General features: G+C 38.9%; 2 protein-coding genes across 2 annotated transcripts in view; both read left to right on the top strand.

The window, feature by feature from the left end:
• Nucleotides 1-11,754, top strand: part of LOC115821842 (carcinoembryonic antigen-related cell adhesion molecule 5-like) — a 17,040-nt gene extending 5,286 nt beyond the window's left edge. Inside the window, exons 3-5 of the mRNA XM_030785629.1 lie at nt 10,105-10,434; nt 11,069-11,344; nt 11,483-11,754. Coding sequence (XP_030641489.1) covers nt 10,105-10,434; nt 11,069-11,344; nt 11,483-11,754 — 878 coding nt within the window. The remainder of the gene's footprint in view (nt 1-10,104; nt 10,435-11,068; nt 11,345-11,482) is intronic.
• Nucleotides 11,755-19,346: 7,592 nt separating this feature from the next.
• The window catches only part of LOC115821841 (carcinoembryonic antigen-related cell adhesion molecule 6-like), a 12,562-nt gene continuing 6,908 nt past the window's right edge, over nt 19,347-25,000 (top strand). The window contains 5 exon segments of the mRNA XM_030785627.1: nt 19,347-19,392; nt 20,257-20,589; nt 22,004-22,187; nt 22,189-22,253; nt 22,552-22,773. Of these exon segments, the coding sequence (XP_030641487.1) occupies nt 19,347-19,392; nt 20,257-20,589; nt 22,004-22,187; nt 22,189-22,253; nt 22,552-22,773 (850 nt within the window).

Below are 25,000 nucleotides of genomic sequence, written 5' to 3'. Positions count from 1 at the left end.
GGTTCATCTCATTATCCTGGGTGTGGAGAGGAGTTTGTCACCTGAACACAGAGAGAATGTGACGCTTATGACCATAAACACTGTGATCAAACATGATTTGTTTAATTAGTCCAACCAATTAGAGAATTTCTCTATCCCTGAAAAAGTAGACATGCATTATATACATTACTTAACATGGAACAAATTATTCTTGCTTTGCTTTTATGCCATAAGAGATGTTTCAGAAGTCCCTGACAGACTCCGGTCACTCAGGTAGAGGGGTTAACCGACTCAGAGAATATTCACTCAGCTCAGGAGACATTTATTAAACTGGCTTCATTGTGCTAATGCTCTAAAAGAAAAAAATTACAAACGAATAATGTTCAGCTTGATGTAACTAACTTAGATCTGTAATGAGTATTGTGGTGTGATAGTGTGTCTCCATGGAAAACACAACACTGAAAATGAACAAGACCTTTGAACTGGAACTAAAACAGGAGACTTTAAAATGAGAAACATTCATGTGAAGTGTAACAGGAAACCGGGTTTTTCTCTGCTCTTCAGTCTGATGTTAAACTTTACTGTTTTATCCAGATTCACGTGTCTGTAACTGATCAAACATCAATGACAGTCTTATGTTCCAGTTTTCAACACATCACAGTTTGTACAAGTTTAATAATAGTAACATTAAAAATGTGAATAAAGTTTACTTTAATTTCAGATATGAGGGAGAACATTATTTGGCCTCATTTGTAATTTGGAGTTTCAGTGTTTTAACCAAATCAAGTCACTGACTGAAATCAACACACAGGTTGAGTCATAAAAACTCTGACCCAGTTCTGGCTCTGTTTGGTTTTATGACCCAGTATCAGGCACAGGTCAAAGTCACAGGGGAATGAAACATTAATATTTACACATGATTTCATAAACAATATTTTCCTACTCTCTAAACTGTTATACTGCATTACTGCATTACTCTGAGGCAGAATACAGATTAGTGTTAGATCACTGTGTGTAAAGTTATGGTCATTAAAGCTTTAGTTAAGTCAGTTTACACGTAACATTTCTCATTTTTCTGTGGTATGATGGGGTTACTGACTGATTAAATATTAATAATGAAGATTGCGTCAGTTCTCATTTTTCTGTGGTATGATGGGGTTACTGACTGATTAAATATTAATAATGAAGACTGCGTCAGTTCTCATTTCTCTGTGTTATGATGGGGTTACTGACTCATTATATATTAATAATGAAGACTGCGTCAGTTCTCTTTCCACCTGTGTGACAACCTGTAGATGTAACCTTCCTGTGATACTGTGTGACGTGTGTGTTGTGTCATTTGGAAACATCTGCATGACTGATGGTGACACTGTCACACTTTTGCAAATGTTATAGTCACATTAGACTAGGGCTGGGCAGTATGGCCTAAAATTTATATCACAGTATAATTTGAAGCATGGGCGGTAACGGTATATATCACAGTATATTTGTTTTTCTTAAAATTTCAATATAAATGCTTCTGGAGGGGTAAAGCACTAGTATGGCAACAGCATGGCAGCTATTACTTTTGTGATTACTGTCCTCTTAACTGTATTACTAGGACATAGTTTTTACATACTACAGAGGTATTTTAAGAACAGGTTCACAGTGATGGCATTTGTTATGTCAGTCCACCTCTGACTTTTTTCCTCGTAAGGGCAGTCTTTGGAAAATGCCTCAATACGTCGACAGATTAATCGATAGAGAATTAGTCACTAGTGGCAGCCCTAGCCGCAATTACGTAGTGATACTGAAGAAAAACATTTGTAATAATGAATTGAAGCGTTTTAGAGATCAAAAAGGTAAATTCATAAAAATAAAAAGATGATGCGTCGTTTTAAAGTATTGATGTCAGTGCATTCTCAGTGTTAATGTCATCAATTATGTCGACTAATTTCAGCAGCCCTGTTGTCTAGGCTTTCACACATTAAAACACCTCGCAAATATTGCCCTACTGCTTTTTGCTCTGGGGGCGTGGTTGCGAAGACAGCAAGTTGTTTGGTTATTCTGTCAGTAGCAGTTAAGTTGGAGTGCTTAAATGAAGGTCTACAGTGGTCTGTTTGCCCTGACCAGAGCTGTTGAAAGAGTTTTTTCTACTGCTCTGGCCCTGACTATGTTCACGTAACATGTAAACAAAAACCAGAGGTTGATGCAGACACAAATGATTGCCGATACATGTTTTAATCATACCCATGTTTTCATGCTACATGTTACTCCCGCTTCTCTAGAGGACGTCACTTACCAAACACATCACACACTGAACTGATTGGTTCTCATTTGCATAAATGTCATGTTTGTCAAGAGAGACTGGATGCAGGTCAAGGCTCAATTTATTCATACTAAACATAACAAAAGTTCCAAAACATACAGAAGGTAGTGTAGGAGCCTAAATGCAGATTATGGACAAAATATGAATATTTGATTAATTGGCATACAATATTGGCATTATTTATAAGCAGATGTATTTACATTTTATATTTACAGTAGTCCAATAAGTTAATTGTTTGATTTTTTGCACTTAAAAGACATATGATTGATTCAAATGCACAAGATTTCATTTGTGATATTTGGGGAATAGGCAACTGATCCCTTCGTTGTGGTAATCACATGTATCTTTAATTGTGGCTTGTTACTCTCGCGAGAGGGGGGGAGTCAGGCAAGACAGAGTAGAGGCACACAGTTTTTTGACCTCTCACGGTCTCTTTTTCTCATTAATTATGCTCTTTTTTCTCATTAATTATGCTCTTTCGGTTTTTAACTTTTGAATCTCAAAAGTTAAAAACCCCACATTTCAATCAAGTATTCTCATCAACCTATAACTCAAAGAAAAGAGGCGTATCAATTTTAATAAACAAAAGAATACCATTAATTCATAAAACCACCATCACTGATCCTGAAGGGCGATATGTCATCATCAACGCTTCCATTAACAGCAACAATATCACCATAGCAAACATATACGGCCCCAATACTGACGATCCCACTTTCTTCCATACATTTTTCTCTTCACTGAGTGAAACCCCAAATTCAACAATAATTATTGGAGGTGATTTCAACACTGTCATCAACACCAACCTAGATAGGTCTAGCATATCAGGTAATTCTAGAAATTGGCACTCCACCGAAACACTAAAGCAGTATATGAAAGATTTTGGCCTTGGTGATAGTTGGCGATTAAAAAACCCTTCAACCAGAGAATACACATACTTCTCACCGGTTCACCAGTCATTCTCTCACATAGACTTTTTTCTTACCAGTAATTCAATTATATCTGATATTTCAGACTTTCACACCCACCCCATCATAATTAGCGATCATGCCCCTGTATCCTTCAATCTAAACACTAAACAATTTAAACAACCCTCACCCAGATGGCGTTTCAATATCTCGCTGCTTAAAGATCCTGATTTTAACACTTTCTTCAGAGAAGAATGGACATCCTTCATGGAAATAAACGATTCCCCGGATATCTCACCCTCATTACTGTGGGAAACTGCTAAAGTAGTACTGAGAGGAAAAATCATATCATACTCATCACACAAGAAGAAAAAGGAAAATGAGATTGAAAAGAAAATGGAACAAAAACTCAGAGAATTAAATGTCAAGTATGCTAATAATCCCACGGAACAACTTCTGAATGAATTAACAACAACCAATTTTCAATTGAACACTATTATAAATAAGAAAAACCAATTCATACTGCAAAGACTAAGACATGACAATTTTGAATACAGCAACAAATCTGGTAAATATCTGGCAAACCAATTAAAACGAGCCAAAGACAAATCCATTATCCCGGTCATAAAGAACTCAGCAGGGGAAACCTTGCAAACACCTACAGATATAAATAATACAATTCGGGAATTTTACATTAAATTATACACTTCAGATCATGAACCAAAATTGACAGACATCCACTCCTTCCTCAATAGTACTGACCTTCCTCAGCTTAACAAGGAAACAGCAAATGAACTAGATGCACCATTATCATTGGAAGAATTCTATAACGCCCTCAACCAGATACCAAATAATAAAGCACCAGGACCTGATGGTTTCCCTGCGGAGTTCTTTAAGCACTTCTGGCACACAATCTCCCCACTTTTCTTTAGAATGACTGTTGATATTAAACAAAACTCAAAAATCCCGCCACATATGAACACAGCACTCCTCTCAGTACTACTGAAGCCTGACAAAGACCCAACCCTATGTTCTAGCTACCGCCCCCTATCACTCATCAATACCGATCTCAAAATTATCAGTAAAGCGCTAGCCATCAGAATTGAAAGAGTAACCCCATCACTAATCCACTCAGACCAAACTGGATTTATCAAAGGAAGAGATTCATCAAATAACATGCGCAGACTATTCAATTTAATCAATATATCCCAAAAAAGTAAAACAAAAACAATACTTGTTTCTTTAGATGCGGAAAAGGCATTTGATAAAGTAAACCGGACATTTCTATTCAAAACACTTCAGAAGTTTGGATTCGGGGAATCGTTTATTCAATGGATAAAAACACTGTATAACTCACCGATGGCCACAGTTTCTACTAACGGACTAACATCACAGAGTTTCATGCTACACAGAGGGACCAGGCAAGGATGTTCACTCTCACCATCACTTTTCGCCTTGTTCATTGAACCTCTAGCTGCTGCAGTACGCCAAAACAACAACATCAAAGGAATTCAAACCCCCAACACACACCACAAACTCAGCCTTTACGCAGACGACATACTGCTTTGCCTCCAAGACCCATCAAATTCCTTGCAAGAAGCCATGAAGCTTATCAATTTATTTTCTGAAATATCAGACTACACTGTAAACTGGACAAAATCAACAATTTTACCCATCTGCGGTGTTGACTCATACGCTACAGCGAAAAACACGCCCCTCACCTCCTCAAGTAATGTTAAATATCTAGGCATAAATATCTCCGCCAAGCTGTCAGAGTTGTTTCGCCTTAATTTCACTCCACTATTAAAATCAATAGAAAATGACTTAAACCGCTGGACAAATTTACCACTCTCTCTAAATGGCAGAATAGCAACTATAAAAATGACCATACTACCTAAAGTGAACTACCTCTTCAAAATGACTCCAACTCAACCCACTACTAACTGGTTTAATTCACTCAACTCCATGACAACTAAATTCTACTGGAAAAATAAACCACCCCGGATTAAACTAGCAACTTTACAGAAGCACAAATCTCTAGGAGGACTGGAAGCACCAAACTTCTACTATTATTACCTGGCTAATCAACTACAGTATATCTCAAAGTGGATTCATCCCAACCAACAGAATAACCCATGGATTGAAATAGAACAGTCAGAATGCAAAGAAATTTCAATCTCCCACTTGCCATTCCTTAGCACTTCCATAAAACACCACGATTGCTTCAAAAATACCGTAATCTCAACAACCCTGACAGCTTGGTGGAAAATTAATAAAATCTTTAAATTCACAGTGTCACCATGTAAATACACCCCAATATGGCACAACCCGGACTTTACACTCAACAAATCACCACTCCACTCCACCACTTGGAAACAAAGAGGTATCACACAGCTTCAACACATCTTTCAGAATAACACCTTCATCACCTTCCAGGACCTGGTGCAAAAGTATAACATAGGGGAAGAGCAATACTTTCAGTACTTACAATTAAAATCCATTCTAAAATCCAAAATTAATAAAACTAACAACAACCTACATCCACCCCCACTAGTGGAAGTAATGGAAAAAATAAATAATACTAAGAAAACCATCTCCAAATTATACAAACTAATATCATCCTCTGACCAAACAATATCCCTCCCCATCCAAGACTGGCAAAAAGACCTATCACTCTCTACCAATGCAGACTTCTGGACTCTAATCTGTAGAAACACTTTCACAATGACAAACAATACTAATCTTCAACTAATACAATATAAAGTAATCCACAGAACACGTATCACCCAGCACAAGATGTATAAGATGGGATTCCTAGATTCAGACATATGCTCACATTGCACAATGAACACCCCAGACAATTATTTCCACTCTACCTGGTTGTGCCCACCAACTTACAACTTTTGGAAACAAGTTACTGACAGAATATCACTTTTTATGAGCTGTAACATCCCACTCTCTCCATCCCTCTGTCTGCTCGGGGATACCTCTGTGATCAGCCCACCAATCCAAAACCCCCAACCCATACTCATCGCCCTAGCAATTGCTAAGAAAACTATCCTCTTAAACTGGAAAACAAGAAACACAATAAATATCACACAATGGTTAAACCTTCTCATAGACCACATATCCATGGAAAGAATTTCATTCCAACACAAAAACTTATACTTTCAAAAAATCTGGGCCCCTTTCATAGATTCACTGAATTTGCCTGCTAGCTAAACCCCCCCCCCCCCCCCCCCCCCCCACACGCATACTTCAAAGAAACTATCACTATTATTGTTATTAGCAGTAGTAGTAACTGTAGTACTAGTATTATGATGGTATTATTGTCAGTATTGTTATTATCCTTATTAGTATTATGGTCATCAATGTTGTTACTATTATTATAACTGTTTCCATATTACAATTATTGGCGTTGCTTCCCCCATCACAGCTTCAGTCCTTTGTCTTGTCCCACGTATAGTTGTTTTTTGTTTTTTTTTTGTTTTGTTTTTTTTTGTTTGTTTGTTTGTTTGTTTTTTGTTTTTTTTTACTTTTCTTCTTTTTCCCTCACTCCCTTATTACCTTTCATTGATTTTGTCCTTCTGTCTGTCTCCTTGTCTACCTGTTCACCAGTCTGTCTGTCATTCTACAGTATGTCACCTGTCTGTCTGCATGTTTGTTCGTTTGCCTGTCCACCTGTCTCCTCTGTACACAATAAAATTTATAAGAAGAAACAAGAGAAAAAAAAAAAAAAAAGAGAGAGAAAAGTACGATGTGACTCCCATGTTGGAGGGGTGGTGGCGGGCTTAAAAAAAAAAAAAAAAAAATTATGCTCTTTCGAATCTTGTCCACTGGTTTCGATAACTTTGCAATGAACAACGTTCTGTATAACATATGTTTTGTGTTGAAGTAAACAGTTAAACTATACTGAGTGGTCCAGTGGATAAATTATTGGATGTGCACATGGACGAAGGGAGACGGTAGAGCGTCAAACTAAAGGCTACATTCATCGGAACTTACATTATAGTCAAAAAACTAGCTCTGCATGGATTAACGGACTTCGGAACGGCCTGATTCTGTATTCACTGACTGAAAAAAAGAGAGACAGTGAGATTAGAGAACCCATGAATAAAGAGAAACAGTGAGACTCTGAACTGTCTCTACACGACTAACACAGGACATTTAAAATTGCAACATGTTTAAATTTACATTTCTGTTGTCGTTAGACATGAAATGATATTATAATAACACAAAGATTGTGTTTTAGACTCTGTGGAGGGCCTTTATTTTCATCACAGATGTTTGTCATCCAAACTCAGGAATTATAACCTGAATGTACTGAGTGTGATGGTGGTGGTTTAGATGATCACGTGTGTAGAAATATCTCTAACAATAAATACAAAGAGCTCAAATCGTGAAGACAAAACAAACAAACCGACAAACATCCTATGACAGGAGAAACCAACAAATAAACAGACAAGACAACAAAAACCACAGAACTAAAGAGACAAATTTAGAAGGAATTCAAAAACTAATTTGTGGTCTAAGAAACCAGTTCAACCCTGAGCACAGTCTACAGCATAAGAGGAGCTTAAACACAGAGAACAACGAAAAGACACAGATGAAAACAGTAACACAATCAGAGTGTGTCCGCTGAATGGATCAAACTGTCCACTGCAGCCCTCTAGTGGACACTCTGAGAACTGTCAGGAGCTGTGACAATGTGATAAAGATGTGGTCTCATGGACCTGGTTAACACACGAAACAAGTTTTTGAGCCATTCATTCATTCATTCAGTTATTAAGCTGCGTATCCTAATTAGGGTTGCGGAGGGTGCTGTAGCCTATCCCAGTGCTCATTGGGCGAAAGAGAGGGGAGACACCCTGGACAGGTCACCAGTCCATCACAGGGCAGACACACAGACAAACACCTTCACCCACACATTCACACACACACATACGCATTCACACACACAGACAAACACACTCACACACACATTCACACCTAGGGGCAATTTAGTGTCTCCAATTCGCCTAACCTGCATGTCTTTGGACTGTGGGAGGAAACCCACGCAGACATGTAGAGAACTTACAAACTCCACACAGAACGGCCGTCCAGCCGGGAATCAGAACCAGACCCTTCTTGTTGTGAGGCGACAGTGCTACCCACTGCTCCACTGTGCAACCTGTCTGTTGAGAAAATTCTGCTAAAACTACATGAATATAAATTAAACTAAATTTAAACCGTCTGTGTTTCATAAGCATTAAAGTGACAGGTTAATATAATTGACAGAAATTTTTAGTTTGTTAATGTCAGTATATTTCTCTTCAGTAAGCAACCATACATATTAAACAGTTACATTAAAACATTGATTTACTCATGTAGTCATATATGTGTTTCAATGTAAGGTTTTAATTCTCTCCAGTAGTCTCTGATTATTCTTACAGGGCTGTGGAGTATTAAACTTCACCACAGTACAAAGGTCTGATGTGAGAGAATGAGGAAGTGAATGACTGTTATTGACAGAGTTTTACCCTGTGGTTCAACACTGAGTCTGTGAGAGTTGATGAGTTTGGTCAAAACCTCACAGAGAGCAGACAGAGGAGAACAGACCAAATGGAGCCCACTGCAGTGTCCTCCCTGATCATAGTCCTGCTAACAGGTAAAAACATCTCATCCTTTATGACAATAAACCATCATATGAGGCCATAGACCAGTTCATAGAGCATTTCTCTTCTGTGTTAGAATTGTTCTAATGGAATATAATGTGATATATGACACTGGATCCTAGTGTCCCTGTTCTAGTTTAGAGAGATGTTTGACTAGTGTATCCTAGTGTCTGTTGCAGCGTGTAAAATGTGCAGTGTGTGTTTTGTGTTGTGTCCTTTTGTGTGTGTGTGTGTGTGTGTGTGTGTGTGTGTGTTGTTCACTTCTCTAATGCAGTCCCTTTACTGGTCTCTTGATGCAGGAATCTCTGTGTTAAACCTCATAGACATTCAGGGCTTTGTTTTGCTGCTTGATTATTGATGGACAGTAAGTACATCATTAGTTTACATTAGATAATGTGGTGCAGCACAGAGAAAGATAACTGTTCTGATTTTGTAATCTTCTCTTTGCTAAGATAAACATTAGACATACAAGCAGATATTTATCAATGAGCCTTTACTGACACCCCATTTTTAACTGTTGCCCTCATGTGATCACATGGTCAGCTCAATTTTTTTTTTTAATTTTTCTTAAAAAGTTTTATATGTAAATGAAGTGTCAATGAAGCCAACAACACTAACTGCCCAGCTAAATGATTGTGGGTTTGAGTGTATTTTTATTGTTATACATCAATGATGAAACAAATACAAAACCTTTGTATTGTATTGTACTTCGAATAGTATTTTACTGTATACATGTTATTGTATGTATCAGTGATAAATCTATTAAAAGTTAAGGATGTTGTGTTTGATTGGAAGTCCATCTAAGAGACCAACACAAGTTAAAGGTAATTATGATTATTATTATATTATTATTATTATTGTAATTATTATCATCTGTGAAAAAGAAAAGAGCAATGTTGACTTTTTCGTTTAATTTGAGGTGAAATGTGAGGGTAGATATTTATTCATGGGGGATGTTCTTATTTACACCTCTTTTTACCTATTTTATGTATAATTGACTTTTTCTTTATTACTTTTTTCACTGTCAATGCCAAAACACTGGGTTTGAGTGTGTATGTCTTATGTATCAATAGAAAAAAATATATTAAAAGTTTAAATAACAGTGTTTGATTGGAAGCCTATCTAAGACACCAACGCAAGGTAAAGGTTTTTATGAGATCATCTGTGAAAAGGATGATGTTTTTATTTAATCTGGTGTGAAATGTGAGGGGGTGATTATTTATAACTCCCTGTTTCCACTGTGTGTTCTCCTCAGGACTGTGTCAGGGTCAGGGTGGGCTCTTTCCTCCTGGACCTGTGTATGGAACAGCGGGAGAAAATGTTCTGTTCACCTCCACCATCACTCCATCATCAACACCACTCCTGGCATTGTCCTGGACTTTTAATGGTGTTAATAACATCATCAGATATGACTCCTCTGGTAACACTACAGGACCTGCCTACAGAGACAGAGTCAGTGTGAACATTTACACTGGAACTCTGCAACTCAGAGATTTAACTCTGGATGATTCTGGATCATACCAGCTAGTTACAGTAACTACAGATGGAGTGATACAACAAGACCAGACTACACTGGATGTGTTTGGTGAGTTATTTTCTGATTTTCAGCAGATCGCCTTGTTGAGTCCAGCTCTGTTTAGCCTGTATAAAAGTTGTTGGAGCTTTTTATAGTAGCAGAGAGTCAGATTCCTCTTTCTTGTAGACTTGTTTCATGGCCCATTCGTTCTCTTTTGGTCAAGCTGCTCCTCTGAAGGGGTTTGAGAGCTGGGATCAGCCATCAGTAGCACTAGTACATCATTGCTAGAGTTAGACCAACTTAAATCACCATATTATTTAAGTTATTAGTTATGCGTGCACAGGACCCGTGGTACATAAGTGTGAGTTTCAACATAGTTATTGTCGACAAGAGTGATATATTAGTAGGATAGCTCCTGATTGATTGGTTGGGAGGGACACAGGTCCGTTACCATCACTGTACTCGGAGAATCACTGGTTTGTTACCATCACTGTACTGGATGAAATCCAAAAGCAGCAAATCACTACTGAGTGGAACCTCTGGTCTAATGGAATAACCTCTGGTCTGTCTGGATTCTCCACTCCATCAGGAGGAACCTGCCTGTGGTCTGAACCTGTCTGAACTGACAGGACAAAAGTCCTCTCAGGATGGGGTACTGAGACAGTCTGATCTAAACATCTGATTTTATCTTCTTTCATTCCAGAGAGAATATCTGGAGTTTCCCTCACTGGTCCAACAGAATCCCTAATAGAAGATCAAAGTTCTGCTGTTTTAACCTGTGCGGGAACTGGCTCCATCATCACCACAGAATGGATGAAGGATGATCAACCTCTGTCTCCTAGCAACAACATCATCTTCTCTGCTGATAACAGATCAGTGTCCATCAGTCCAGTGAGGAGATCAGACAGTGGAGAATACCATTGTAGAGTCAGTACCTCTGTCAGCTCTGACACTGCAACCTACACAATGACTGTCCACTGTGAGTATCACGCACACATTGACTTTACTGATGAGAATTCACTAACACAGACACTATAGAAATGAATAGAGTTGCAGAGACAGTGGAAATGAATAGAATAACAGATTAACTCCATCCCATGATGCCTCTGTGTTTCAGATGGACCAGAGAACGTTTCCATCAGTGGACAGAATGAGGTGGAGGTGGGGTCAAAGGTGACTCTGACGTGCTCTGCTGAATCCACACCTCCTGCCTCCTTCATCTGGATGTTGAATGGAAGAGAAACAGGAGAAACTACAGCCTCATATTCCATAGAGAAGATTGACTCCACACACAGTGGGAATTACACCTGTACAGCCTGGAACAGTGTCACCTCACTCAACACAACAGTTCACCATCATTTAACAATTAAAAGTAAAGTTTCACCATGAGTTTATAAACACACAGCTCCGTAAATACACTGTCACATACTCCATATTTTCGCTGTTATATGAATGTGTGATATCTGTCTGAACTGATATGACATGATTTGACGTGACTGACAGGTGTGTGTGTGTTTCTGTATGTAATGTGTGGCGTGTTTGTGCGTGTGTGTGTTTTTAATGTGTGTGCGTGTGTGTGTGTGTGTGTGTGTGTGTATGTGTGTAGATGGGGGGTCTCTGAGTGGAGGAGGAGGGGGTCTCTCTGGAGGAGCCATTGCTGGAATCATTATTGGGGTGATAGTTGGAATAGGAGGAGTTGCTGGTTTTGATGTTTTATTTTGAAAAACGGTAAATACATTCAGTTTCCCTGGAGATTTGACACAGAGACAAACTGACAGACAGACAGTGTTCACACAGAGACAAACTGACAGACAGACAGACAGAGTTCACACAGAGACAAACTGACAGACAGAGATCACGCAGAGACAAACTGAGAGACAGACAGAGTTCACACAGAGACAAACTGACAGACAGAGATCACTCAGAGACAAACTGAGAGACAGACAGAGTTCACACAGAGACAGAATGACAAACAGAGACAGACAGACAGACAGACAGATAGACAACTCTGACTGTGTGAATAAGGGGACAGTTTTTGTCTGTTGTGACATCACAAAGATCTGATCAGAACATAAAATAAACAACTGTGTGTATGTTTATAAAAGACTAATGACTGTCTGTGTGTGTGTGTGTGTGTGTGTGTGTGTGTGTGTGTTTCTTGTTTAGGAGGAATCTCAGAGTGAAAGGTGAGTTTCTCTATGTTAGTTATTGATATGATATTTATATCTGATTTGTTATTTTAGTTTTCATACAGTAATTCTCCTGAGAGTTAACACTGGGACCTGAGGTCACATCCCATTGGGTGATAAACCATAAAATACTCACCACTGTGAGAAAACCAGTCTGTGTTTAAAGACTTATGTAGAACTTGTCTGTGTTAAACTGAGAGAGTGAGTGAATCTCTTCCTGTGTTTGACTGTGTTAAACTGAGAGAGTGAATGAATCTCATCCTGTGTTTGACTGTGTTAAACTGAGAGAGTGAGTGAATCTCTTCCTGTGTTTGACTGTGTTAAACTGAGACAGTGAGTGAATCTCTTCCTGTGTTTGACTGTGTTAAACTGAGAGAGTGAGTGAATCTCTTCCTGTGTTTGACTGTGTTAAACTGAGAGAGTGAATGAATCTCTTCCTGTGTTTGACTGTGTTAAACTGAGAGAGTGAGTGAATCTCTTCCTGTGTCTGACTGTGTTAAACTGAGACAGTGTGTGAATCTCTTCCTGTGTTTGACTGTGTTAATCTGAGACAGTGAGTGAATCACTTCCTGTGTTTGACTGTGTTAAACTGAGACAGTGAGTGAATCTCTTCCTGTGTTTGACTGTGTTAAACTGAGACAGTGAGTGAATCTCTTCCTGTGTTTGACTGTGTTAAACTGAGAGAGTGAATGAATCTCTTCCTGTGTTTGACTGTGTTAAACTGAGAGAGTGAGTGAATCTCTTCCTGTGTCTGACTGTGTTAAACTGAGACAGTGACTAAATCTCTTCCTGTGTTTGACTGTGTTAATCTGAGACAGTGTGTGAATCTCTTCCTGTGTTTGACTGTGTTAAATTGAGAGAGTGAGTGAATCTCTTGCTGTGTTTGACTGTCTTAAACTGAGACAGTGTGTGAATCTCTTCCTGTGTTTGTCTGTGTTAAACTGAGAGAGTGAGTGAATCTCTTGCTGTGCTTGACTGTCTTAAACTGAGAGAGTGAGTGAATCTCTTCCTGTGTTTGACTGTGTTAATCTGAGACAGTGAGTGAATCTCTTCCTGTGTTTGACTGTGTTAAACTGAGAGAGTGAGTGAATCTCTTCCTATGTCTGACTGTGTTAAACTGAGACAGTGTGTGAATCTCTTCCTGTGTTTGACTGTGTTAAATTGAGAGAGTGAGTGAATCTCTTCCTGTGTTTGACTGTGTTAATCTGAGACAGTGAGTGAATCTCTTCCTGTGTTTGACTGTGTTAAACTGAGAGAGTGAGTGAATCTCTTGCTGTGCTTGACTGTCTGAAACTGAGACAGTGTGTGAATCTCTTCCTGTGTTTGACTGTGTTCAACTGAGACAGTGAGTGAATCTCTTCCTGTGTTTGACTGTGTTAAACTGAGACAGTGAGTGAATCTCTTCCTGTGTTTGACTGTGTTAAGCTGAGAGAGCGAGTGAATGTCTTCCTGTGTTTCCCTATGTTAAACTGAGACAGTGAGTGAATCTCTTCCTGTGTTTGACTGTGTTAAACTGAGAGAGTGAGTGAATCTCTTCCTGTGTTTGACTGTGTTAAACTGAGAGAGTGAGTGAATCTCTTCCTGTGTTTGACTGTGTTAAACTGAGAGAGTGAATGAATCTCTTCCTGTGTTTGACTGTGTTAAACTGAGAGAGCGAGTGAATGTCTTCCTGTGTTTGACTGTGTTAAACTGAGAGAGTGAGTGAATCTTTTCCTGTGTTTGACTGTGTTAAACTGAAAGAGTGAGTGAATCTCTTCCTGTGTTTGACTGCGTTCAACTGAGACAGTGAGTGAATCTCTTCTTGTGTTTGACTGTGTTAGACTGAGAGAGTGAGTGAATCTCTTACTGTGTTTGACTATGTAAAACTGAGACAGTGAGTTAATCTCTTCCTGTGTTTGACTGTGTTAAACTGAGAGAGTGAGTGAATCTCTTCCTGTGTTTGACTGACTTAAAAGTCTTCTCATTTTTACCCGTCTGTTAGACTGGGCCAGAGATGGAAGAAGGTTCATCTGTGGTGGAAATGAATTCTGTTCAATTTAATGTACAGAAACTAACCCCTATAGCAAACAGTAAAACAGTAAAAAGTACTGAGAGGGTCACTGTAAATGACTGGTGACTGTATAGCCAGTTAATGTTTGTAAGAAAGATGCCAAGTCTGTGTTAAATAGGTGAGAACACTGCTTTTAATAAATGACTGTAGATTTACAGTGGAATAGTTCACAGTGAAGGATCATGAAGAACAGATACCAGATCCTGATATTTTTCACCCCTGTTTTTCACTCTTCCCTCTCTCTCTCTCTGTCCAGCAGATTAAAGACTCCACCAGTCCAGTCTACATGAACACTGTAAGGATTTATCTCGGTTACAAACCAATCAAAAGCCTTACATTTAAATGTAAAGTTCTGTGTGAACTGGTTTAAATCTGAAATCTGGTTAAGGTAATTTACCTTCACGGTGTTGATAATAGTGTTTACAGTGAGTGAATATTAAGGTAACTGATATTCACAGTGTTGGTAACAGCGTTAACAGTGAGTGAATGTTAAGGTAACTGACATTACATAGTGTTGATAACAGTGTTTACAGTGAGTGAATGTGCTGTTAGAGACAGATGATGGAGAACATGGTCAGTACCCCTGGTAACCCTCTGCACTGTTCTCTGATCAGCAGATAACTTCATCACCCTCCAGTGTTCAGCACATCACACAAGACAAAGTCCCCACACATGAGGAATCTCCATACGCAACGAAGATCAGCTACTTAAATACACACCAGCATACAGGAACAGGAGAACAACAGAAAACTGCTCTAAATTAGCACACACACACATGTATACACACTCACATATACACACATCAAAACACACACATATATACACACATCAACAAACACACAGACTTTCAGACGCAACTAATGCTAGATAAGACAGCTATTGTTTAGGTTTTTCCTCTAACAAACAATGTCTCTTTACTCTCTGATCACCTGTGTCAGACATAGATCACTGTAAGTTTGTGACAGAAATAAGATTTTTTAAAATTCAGTCATTGAAATACATTTCATTAAACTTGTTTACTGCATAACACAGGACTGACCTGTTTCACACAGTCACTGCTGTTTGTCTTCTTCTCCACTGAATATTAATATTTGGGTTTGTAGGGAACACATTCTATAACAGAGACTGAATATTAATGTTTGGTTTTGTAAGGAACACATGCTAAAACAGAAACTGAATATTAATGTTTGAGTTTGTAGGGAACACATTCTGAAACAGAGACTGAATATTAATGTTTGGGTTTGTAGGGAACACATTCTAAAACAGAGACTGAACATTAATGTTTGGGTTTGTAGAGAACACATTCTATAACAGAGACTGAATATTAATGTTTGGGTTTGTAGAGAACACATTCTAAAACAGAGACTGAATATTAATGTTTGGGTTTGTAGGGAACACATTCTGAAACAGAGACTGAATATTAATGTTTGGGTTTGTAGGGAACACATTCTAGATCAGAGACTGAATATTAATGTTTGGGTTTGTAGGGAACACATTCTGAAACAGAGACTGAACATTAATGTTTGGGTTTGTAGAGAACACATTCTGAAACAGAGACTGAATATTAATGTTTGGGTTTGTAGGGAACACATTCTGAAACAGAGACTGAAAATTAATGTTTGGGTTTGTAGGGAACACATTCTGAAACAGAGACTGAAAATTAATGTTTGGGTTTGTAGGGAACACATTCTAAAACAGAGACTGAATAATAATGTTTGGTTTTGTAAGGAACACATTCTATAACAGAGACTGAATATTAATGTTTGGGTTTGTAGGGAACACATTCTAAAACAGAGACTGAATATTAATGTTTGGTTTTGTAAGGAACACATTCTATAACAGAGACTGAATATTATTGTTTGGGTTTTGTAAGGAACACATGCTAAAACAGAGACTGAATATTAATGTTTGAGTTTGTAGGGAACACATTCTGAAACAGAGACTGAATATTAATGTTTGGGTTTGTAGGGAACACATTCTATAACAGAGACTGAATATTAATGTTTGGGTTTGTAGGGAACACATTCTGTAACAGAGACTGAATATTAATGTTTGGGTTTGTAGAGAACACATTCTATAACAGGGACTGAATATTAATGTTTGGGTTTGTAGAGAACACATTCTATAACAGGGACTGAATATTAATGTTTGGGTTTGTATGGAACACATTTCTATAATTCCTCCTGATTCCTTTATATGTCACTGATATAAAAACATAATTATCTCCTCTCCACTCAGTCTCCCAGTAACAGTGTCCAGTCAGACTCTCTCTACACATGACCTGCCACCAGTAATCAAATCTCTCTGGATGATCAGGATACGAACGCAGTCTCTGTTATAGAATGTGTTCCCTACAAACCCAAATATTAATATTAATACAATAACCCAGTCTCTAAAACACAGATGTGAGGAGAGAGAGCTGCTCTTTATAGAGGGAATGTCACTTACACTTAGTGATTTATCTTATTCTGGTGTCATCTGAATATAAAAAAAAACACACTGTGATAAAATAACCCAGGAGACAGAAAACGACCAACTCCACACCTCATAAAGACAGATATTCATATCACTGATATTATCCATAGTGACTGTTGACAGCATTAATAATGTTTTCTCAGTTCCTCAGTTGACAAACTCCTAATTTATACACTCCATTTTAGATTGGGTATTTTAACAGTGACATTTTTATATTGAACCGTTTGAAACATTTGTTTAGTGATTTTCTCTTTAGTCCTTTAACAGCAATAAATACAACATATTACAGACAACAGGAATAAACACTACACATTACAGACAACAGGGATAAACACTACACATTACAGACAACAGGGATAAACACTACACATTACAGACAACAGGGATAAACACTACAAATTACAGACAACAGGAATAAACACTACACATTACAGACAACAGAAATAAACACTACACATTACAGACAACAGGAATAAACACTAAAGACATTACAGACAACAGGAATAAACACTACACATTACAGACAACAGGGATAAACACTACACATTACAGACAACAGAAATAAACACTACACATTACAGACAACAGGGATAAACACTACACATTACAGACAACAGAAATAAACACTACACATTACAGACAACAGGGATAAACACCACACATTACAGACAACAGAAATAAACACTACACATTACAGACAACAGGGATAAACACTACACATTACACACAACAGGAATAAACACTACACATTACAGACAACAGAGATAAACACTACACATTACAGACAACAGGAATAAACACTACACATTACAGACAACAGGGATACACACTAAACATTACAGACAACAGGGATAAACACTACACATTACAGACAACAGGAATAAACACTACACATTACAGACAACAGGGATAAACACTACACATTACAGACAACAGGAATAAACACTACACATTACAGACAACAGAAATAAACACTACACATTACAGACAACAGGAATAAACACTACACATTACAGACAACAGGGATACACACTAAACATTACAGACAACAGGGATAAACACTACACATTACAGACAACAGAAATAAATACTACACATAACAGACAACAGAAATAAATACTACACATTACAAACATTAATAAACAAACAAGAACAGAACAAGATCTACAGTGTTTTTATCAGCACTTAAATTCTTACTCAGATTACAGACAACATTAACATATAAATCTTTGTTTATGTTACTTCTGGGAATCATCACTGTCTGTGTCACTTCCTCCTGTGGGTCACACTGTTTACAACCAACCATAACTCCACAGACATATGACATGGAGTGTGTGTGTGTGTGTGTGTGTGTGTATGTGTGTGTGAGTGTGTGTGTGTGTGTGTGTGACAGAGAGAGAGAGAGAGAGAGAACATGAGAGCGGCCATGGGAGTGATTTTGTTTTGAGTGAGTTTGATAACAGTGTTTTTGTCAATTTTGTTATCATTCATTTCTCAGAATTTTCACTACAGGATGGGTTAAATGCAGAGGATGAAATTCACTACGGCATAAATCCCTTAATGTTTTCATTGTTCAGTCATTTTAAACACGTGCGTATGCTATGTGTTGTTTTATCACTGATAGTCATGTCACGATTAATTGAAATAAAGCTTAGTTTTTAAATGATGCATAAGATAACAAGATACCATAATTCCATTATCGCTTTCATTGTTAAGGCATCGTAATCGGTGAGGACGCAACGTATAAAACTATAAAACTACGCAACCTTTATTCAGGAAATGAATGTACTCGTTTATAAAGCCCATGCACTTTAATTAAATAAGAGTCTCAGTTGTAGACAAAAGCTGGGAATCGTAGCCAAAGAAACGAATTTGCGAATTTGGTGTAGATAGTGATTGCCGTCACTGTCAGTAAGAGATTGTATCCGTGACAGTAGCTCTGTTAAATGGGGCAAGTTCATCAGCTGGTCAGTTAGCTAGCCAAACATTGATTTACTCATGTAATCATATATATATATGTGTGTGTGTGTGTGTGTGTGTGTGTGTGTGTGTGTGTGTGTGTGTGTGTTTAATGAGGTGTTTCCAATATTCTCTTATTGTTACTGTATTGTGGAATATTCTCCACAGTACAAAGGTCTGATGTGAGAGAATGAGGAAGTGAATGACTGTTATTGAGAGAGTTTTACCCTGTGGTTTATACTGAGTCTGTGAGAGTTGATGAGTTTGGTCAAAACCTCACAGAGAGCAGACAGAGGAGAACAGACCAAATGGAGCCCACTGCAGTGTCCTCCCTGATCATAGTCCTGCTAACAGGTAAAAACATCTCATCATTTATGACAATAAACCATCATATGAGGCCATAGACCAGTTCATACAATATTTCTTTTCATTTCTGTTAGAATTGTTTTAATAGAACATAATGTGATACATGACACTGAGTCCTAATGTCCCTGATCTAGTTTAGAAAGATGTTTGACTAGTGTATCCTAGTGTCTGTGTGTAAAATGTGCAGTGTGTGTTTTGTGTTGTGAACTTTTGTGTGTGTGTGTGTGTGTGTGTGTGTGTGTGTTGTTCACCTCTTTAATTCAGTCCCTTTACTGGTCTCTTAATGGAAGAATCTCTGTGTTAAACCTCATAGACATTCAGGGCTTTTTTTGTTTCTTGATTACTGTTGGACAGTAAGTGCATCATTAGTTTACATTGGATAATGTGGTGCAGCACAGAGAAAGATAACTGTTCTGATTTTCTAATCTTTTCTTCTCGAAGATAAATATTAGACAAACAAGCAGATATTTATCTTATCTATTTTATATTTATTTTGACACACCTTTTTAACTGTTGCCCTCGTGTACCTAAATCAGTTTTTCTTTTTTTACATCTTTTTTTACATTTTTTTTCCTAAGCATAAATGAAGTGTCAGTGAAGCCACCAACACTAACTGCCCAGTAAAATTATTGTGGGTTTGAGTGTATTTTTATTGTTATACATCAATGATAAAATGTATTATAAGTTGAAAACCTTGTTTTTGAGGGGAAGTCCATCTAAAAAACCAGTACAAGGTAAAGGTAATGATGAGATCATTAATGAAGAAGGATGACGTTTTTATTTAATCTGATGTAAAATGTGAGGGGGTGATTATTTATAACTCCTTGTCTCCACTGTGTGTGTTCTCCTCAGGACTGTGTCAGGGTCAGGATGGGCTGTTGTCTCCTGGACCTGTGAATGGAGCAGTGGGAGACAAAGTTCTGTTCACCACCACCATCACTCCATCATCAACACCATTCCTGACAGTGACCTGGACTTTTAATGATGTCACTAATAACGTTGTCACATCAAACCCCACTGGGAACACTACAGGACCTGCCTACAGAGACAGAGTCAGTGTGAACATTTACACTGGAACTCTGGAACTCAGAGATTTAACTCTGGATGATTCTGGAACTTACCAGCTGGTTGGAGTAACTACTGATGGAGTATTAAAACAAGACCAGACTGCACTGGATGTGTTTGGTGAGTTATTTTCTGATTTTCAGCACAGCATCTTGTTTAGTCCAGCACTTTTAGCCTGTATAAAAGTTGTTGGACCACCGTAGAGTCACAGCTGGTTTTACAATGGAATTACAGAACAGAGGTTCTTGTCTCTTGTAGATCACTCAGGTTTGATCAGAGATGATCATAGTGACTGATGTATTACTGATGGATCAGGTTTGATCAGAGATGTTGATAGTGACTGATGTATTACTGATGGATCAGGTTTGATCAGAGATGATCATAGTGACTGATGTATTACTGATGAATAAGGTTTGATCAGAGATGTTCATAGTGACTGATGTTTTACTGATGGATCAGAGATGTTCATAGTGACTGATGTATTACTGATGGATCAGGTTTGATCAGAGATGTTCATAGCGACTGTATGTTGTCAGATCTTCCTTTGTGAACTGTTGTGTTAAAAACATCAGGGCTTTGACTTAAACAGCACAATGAAACTGCATTAATACACTGTCAGTGTCCCAGGAAACACTCAGAGATGCAGTTTTTGCATAATCTCAAGTGCTGGAAAATATCTTGAAATGATTAAATAATTGGGGTTATTAAGTACTGGTTGTTTGTGACAGATTTATATTTTTATGTTGTTGACACACAGTTATAGTGCCTGGCAGTGTCAGATTATCTACAGAATCTTTTTGTGTAATTGCTGTGAACTGCCTTGAGGTTTTATCATCACACAAACACACATTTGGGACCTAAGGGTTAGGGAAGTGGGCTTATGAGCGAAAGGATGCTGGTTTGATTCTCAGGACCAGCCGGAAAACATCCAAGACACTTAACCCCCAACTGCTCCCTGGGTTCAGGTGTGCTGCCCACTGCTCCTGTGCCTAATGGTTGTATGTGCTCACTACTGGTGTGTATGGATGGGGAAAATGCAGAGGTCAAATTCACTGCTCACTGTTCACAGTGTGTGTGTGTGTGTGTGTGTGTGTGTGTGTGTGTGCACGATCACAGAGATTTAATCTTTAAGATTTCATCTTAATATAGGGGTACAGCACATTAGTACATGTAATAATCACACAAATGAGATGACAGAATATCAGAACAATACAATACATAAAACACACATCACATAGGAAATCAACTATGAGACACGTTACTTGTTCATGAATCATTTTTTGGACTCTGTATAGTCCACATTACTAGAGGTACATGGCCAAAGTTACGAGTGTTGAATGATCTCCTTCACTGCACAGAGATAATTAACTGTAGTTACTGTGATTGTTCCTGGTCAACTTTGTATACAAGGGTCAGTTGATTACAGTTCAGTCTGCTCATAAAGTGTTTTATTTTATAACATTTTGAAAACATAAAATAACATAAAATAAGATTAAGCGTCTGTTTTGTGTTATTTTATGTTTTAAATTCCCAGAGCGAGTCTCTAGTGTAACTGTATCAGTCAATGACACAGACCTGGTGGAGTTCAACAGCTCTGTCACTCTCACATGCTCCGCCTCTGGCTCCTCCCCCTCATTCCGCTGGCTGACTGACAGCTCTGAGGTCACGGCCGGTGGGTGTGTCCAGCTCAGTGACGGAAACCGAACTCTCACCATTTCCAGTGAACGGATCTGACAGGGGACCTCACACATGTGAAGTGTTTAACCCTGTCAGTAAACAGACGAGTCAGTCGATAACCCTCAGCATTAACTGTGAGTGAATGACTCTGTTCTCCTCCACACTCACACTCATATGGATCAGTCACTGTCACTGATCAGTTTCCTCATGTTTGACTGGTTTACTGAATGTGACTCTGCTCTATATGAAAGTCACACAGTCTGTGGTTGTGAGTCTCCACCACTGTCAACCAGTGTTAACACTGTCTTTACTGAGTGACTCTTTACTCAAACTGATACACACACACACACACACACACACACAGTATGCAAAACCAGCAGTGGCTGTGACCCCCTCAGAACCCAGTCTACAGTTCAGGTTCTGACCTCACACTCACCGGCTCAGCTGAGTCCAGACCCAATACCCAGTTTCAGTGGGCGCTGGATGGAGTTTTGCTGGACAGAGAGGGTTCAGAACTCAAACTGGACAACATTCAGACCAGTCAGAGTGGCAGCTACACCTGCTGGGCCCATAACACCAGAACCCAGAGATACAGCACATCTGGTCCCATTAACATCACTGCACTGGGTGAGTCACTGGTCCCATTAACATCACTGGTCCATGAACATCACTATACTGGGTGAATCACTGGTCCCATTAACATCACTGTACTGGGTGAGTCACTGGTCCATTAACATCTCTGTACTGGGTGAGCCACTGGTCCCATTAACATCACTGTACTGGGTGAGTCACTGGTCCCATTATGATCACTGCACTGGGTGAGTCACTAGTCCCGTTAACATCCCTGCACTGGGTGAGTCACTGGTCCCATTAACATCACTGTACTGGGTGAGTCGCTGGTTCCATTACACTCACTGTACTGGGAGAGAGAGGAGGAAAGTGGAGGAGAGCCTTGCCCAGAATGTACAAATTCTGTCAGACACTGCAGAGGGACATTTACACAGCACTGCACAGGACTGTAAATGTTACACCTAACATCAACTTCATATGGACACCGGTGTAGAAAAAGTTCATTTCATCTTTATTTTTCCGTAAGGACGAGGTATAGACTCAACCACAGAAAAAGAAAAAGAAACTTGCTTCTCTACCACTACTACTATTAATTACTCATTTTAAGTGCAGTCGACTGCCCCAACTGGTCAAACAGTGTAACTGAATGTAATCCAGTTTAAACATAGGGCCCCGGGGGACGATAGAGCACTGCTATGAGAAAAGATATTGTTTCACGAAGAGCAACTGAAAGGAGGCAAAATTAGGTCAATTTAGTATTACAGATTAGAGCTACACCCCCCACCTTTCTTTGCTGCTCTCGCAGCATAGGAGAAGGAAGAGTTAGGGGGAAAAACGCCCGAAAGCGATCTGTTATTGATAAAACCTAACTTCAGCGTAACCGGGCTTGTAGAGCTCATTTCGGTCTAGAGTCAAATTTCATAGCAGTTTAGTTCCAATTCAACTGACTCCCTCCTCCGATATGATTACTGTAAGCCCCGTGACGCTGAAGTTAGGTTCAGTGTCTGAAATGATCCTTTGTGTGTCTTCTCATTTAGGATTAAATCATGAATCTGCTACAAACTGATCTCTCTTCACCCTGAAAATGGTTCTCCGGGCATTTTTGTTTAGTGTTCGAGGGCTTTCTATGATCTCACTGTGACTTTGTTGGTACACAGTGTTTCCAGGTGAATGGTTTTATAGAACTGGTTTCGACTGTGTAGATTCAGTGTAAAATGTCACTGGAAAAAGCCAGAGGTTTAAGAATAAAACCCTGAGGAACATCACACATGAACCTGTCTTCTTTGACTTGTTTAAACATAAATGTTGAATAGGCTTTAGTCTAACTGGCTGTGAGTGATTATAATGTTGTTTTTAATCATTACTAATGACACTAATAAGCACATTATTACTGACATTCATAGACACATAAAATAGCCCCATACTCTATTACAGTGTTACTGACAGTCAGATACCAGTGAGAGTATCTGACCCCTAACCCTAACCCTAACCCTAACACTGTAGACAATGATAGATACAGAATCAACCCCCTAACACAATGTTAGATTATATGACTTCTGCATTAAACCATAGTCCAGAGTTCCCTGACTCAGACAACACATCTTTACCATGTTAAGGCAGAGAGAGAGGTTAAGGGTGGTGTTGGGGATCTTTACCATGTTAAGGTGGAGAGAGAGAGAGAGGTTAAGGGTGGTGTTGGGGATCTTTATCATGTTAAGGTGGAGAGAGAGAGAGAGGGGTTAAGGGTGATGTTGGGGGTCTTTATCATGTTAAGGTGGAGAGAGAGAGAGAGGTTAAGGGTGGTGTTGAGGGGTCTTTACCATGTTAAGGTGGAGAGAGAGAGAGAGGTTAATTGTGGTGTTGAGGGGTCTTTACCATGTTAAGGTGGAGAGAGAGAGAGAGGTTATTTGTGGTGTTGGGGATCTTTACCATGTTAAGGTGGAGAGAGAGAGGTTAAGGGTGGTGTTGAGGGGTCTTTACCATGTTAAGGTGGAGAGAGAGAGAGGTTAAGGGTGGTGTTGGGGATCTTTACCATGTTAAGGCGAAGAGAGAGAGAGGCGTTAAGGGTGGTGTTGGGGATCTTTATCATGTAAAGGTGGAGAGAGAGAGAGAGGTTAAGGGTGGTGTTGGGGATCTTTATCATGTTAAGGTGGAGAGAGAGAGAGGTTAAGGGTGGTGTTGGGGGTCTTTACCATGTTAAGGTGGAGAGAGAGAGGGGTTAAGGGTGGTGTTGGGGATCTTTATCATGTTAAGGTGGAGACAGAGAGAGAGGTTAAGGGTGGTG

The sequence above is a fragment of the Chanos chanos genome, chromosome 9 (genome assembly GCF_902362185.1).
Source record: "Chanos chanos chromosome 9, fChaCha1.1, whole genome shotgun sequence".
In the NCBI taxonomy this organism is placed as follows: Eukaryota; Metazoa; Chordata; class Actinopteri; order Gonorynchiformes; family Chanidae; genus Chanos; species Chanos chanos.
This window is presented reverse-complemented; position numbering and strand designations above follow the sequence as displayed.